We start from the raw sequence: 1020 nt of genomic DNA, 5'->3' as shown, positions 1-1020 counted from the left end.
CATCATCATAGGCGACATCTGTCAAAGTCACCTCCCTCTTCTCCTAGCTCGAGTGGTTCTAGTACTTCAAGATCTTCTTCGCACTCTAGGCGCTCATCATTGTTGTCTTCGTCCGACAGCGAAGGAAGCCATCCTGCCTCTAAGAAATCGAGCAACTCTTCTCGATCTCTTTATGGACTTTGTTATCGGAATGGCGTTACTAATGGTCGTTTCTATGTCCCAGCTGAGCGTGCGGTACCTTCCTATCGATCTAGGTGCCCAGGTTGTAAGTCTAAGCCGTGCAAATCGAAGATCTCCATGAAGGACTATGATGTTGCTTCTAACATTGCGACTAAGTCGTCGTCGACCTCTAAGTTCTTGGGTGAGGACGATGATAGAAGCGGTTCTACCTTCGTCCGTGAAATTTTGTCTGCTCTAGAAGGCCATGATGCTGTTACTAAATATCTATGGGCCAAGCAGAATATGGAGAAGTCTATCTGGGCCAAACTTATCAAGGGTACTGAACCGCCTACTAGATGTTATGTCGACTATGAGAAACACCTCGATCGGCTATGCTCTACTATTCGCAAGCTCTATGACAATGATGATGCTATTGCGAAAGCTGAAGTCAAGTTCGTTACTTGTCGTCAAGGTAACTCTGAGTCTCTCGCTAGGTATGTCAAGAGGCTCGAGTCTATTGTCACCGAACTTCACTTCATGGGTATTCGTACGTACGAGTACATCCTCAAACGTCGTCTCTACGATGGTCTCAACTCCGACTACCTACGAGAAAAGGTCGACAAGGAACTGAGTGACCCTAAGGTTTCCTATGAGAAGTTTGTCTCTTATCTATCTAACTTTGAGCGCCGACGTCTAGGCCGTGAACAACGACAGAAACTCTATGATGAGATCGTTAATTCTCGCTTGAGGTCTAATGATAAGACCGCCAAGCCAGCTACCTCTAAGGTTCACACCTTAGGTGATACGACTACCGACTACGAGGAGCCACAGTTATGTTCTACTGGTGCTGACCCTATGTCT

At 46.5% G+C, this 1020-nt stretch overlaps 1 protein-coding gene across 1 annotated transcript; it reads left to right on the top strand.

Annotated features, from left to right (window-relative positions):
• Positions 1–297: 297 nt before the first annotated feature.
• Pmar_PMAR017973 (hypothetical protein) lies at positions 298–958 on the top strand (the record flags this gene model as incomplete). The annotated part of the gene is made up of 1 exon (XM_002776879.1): positions 298–958. A coding segment is annotated over one exon (661 nt), but the record flags the coding sequence as incomplete, so codon positions are not given.
• Positions 959–1020: the final 62 nt, after the last annotated feature.

This window comes from Perkinsus marinus (assembly GCF_000006405.1).
Source record: "Perkinsus marinus ATCC 50983 genomic scaffold scf_1104296952992, whole genome shotgun sequence".
Taxonomy (NCBI): Eukaryota; Perkinsozoa; order Perkinsida; family Perkinsidae; genus Perkinsus; species Perkinsus marinus.
This window is presented reverse-complemented; position numbering and strand designations above follow the sequence as displayed.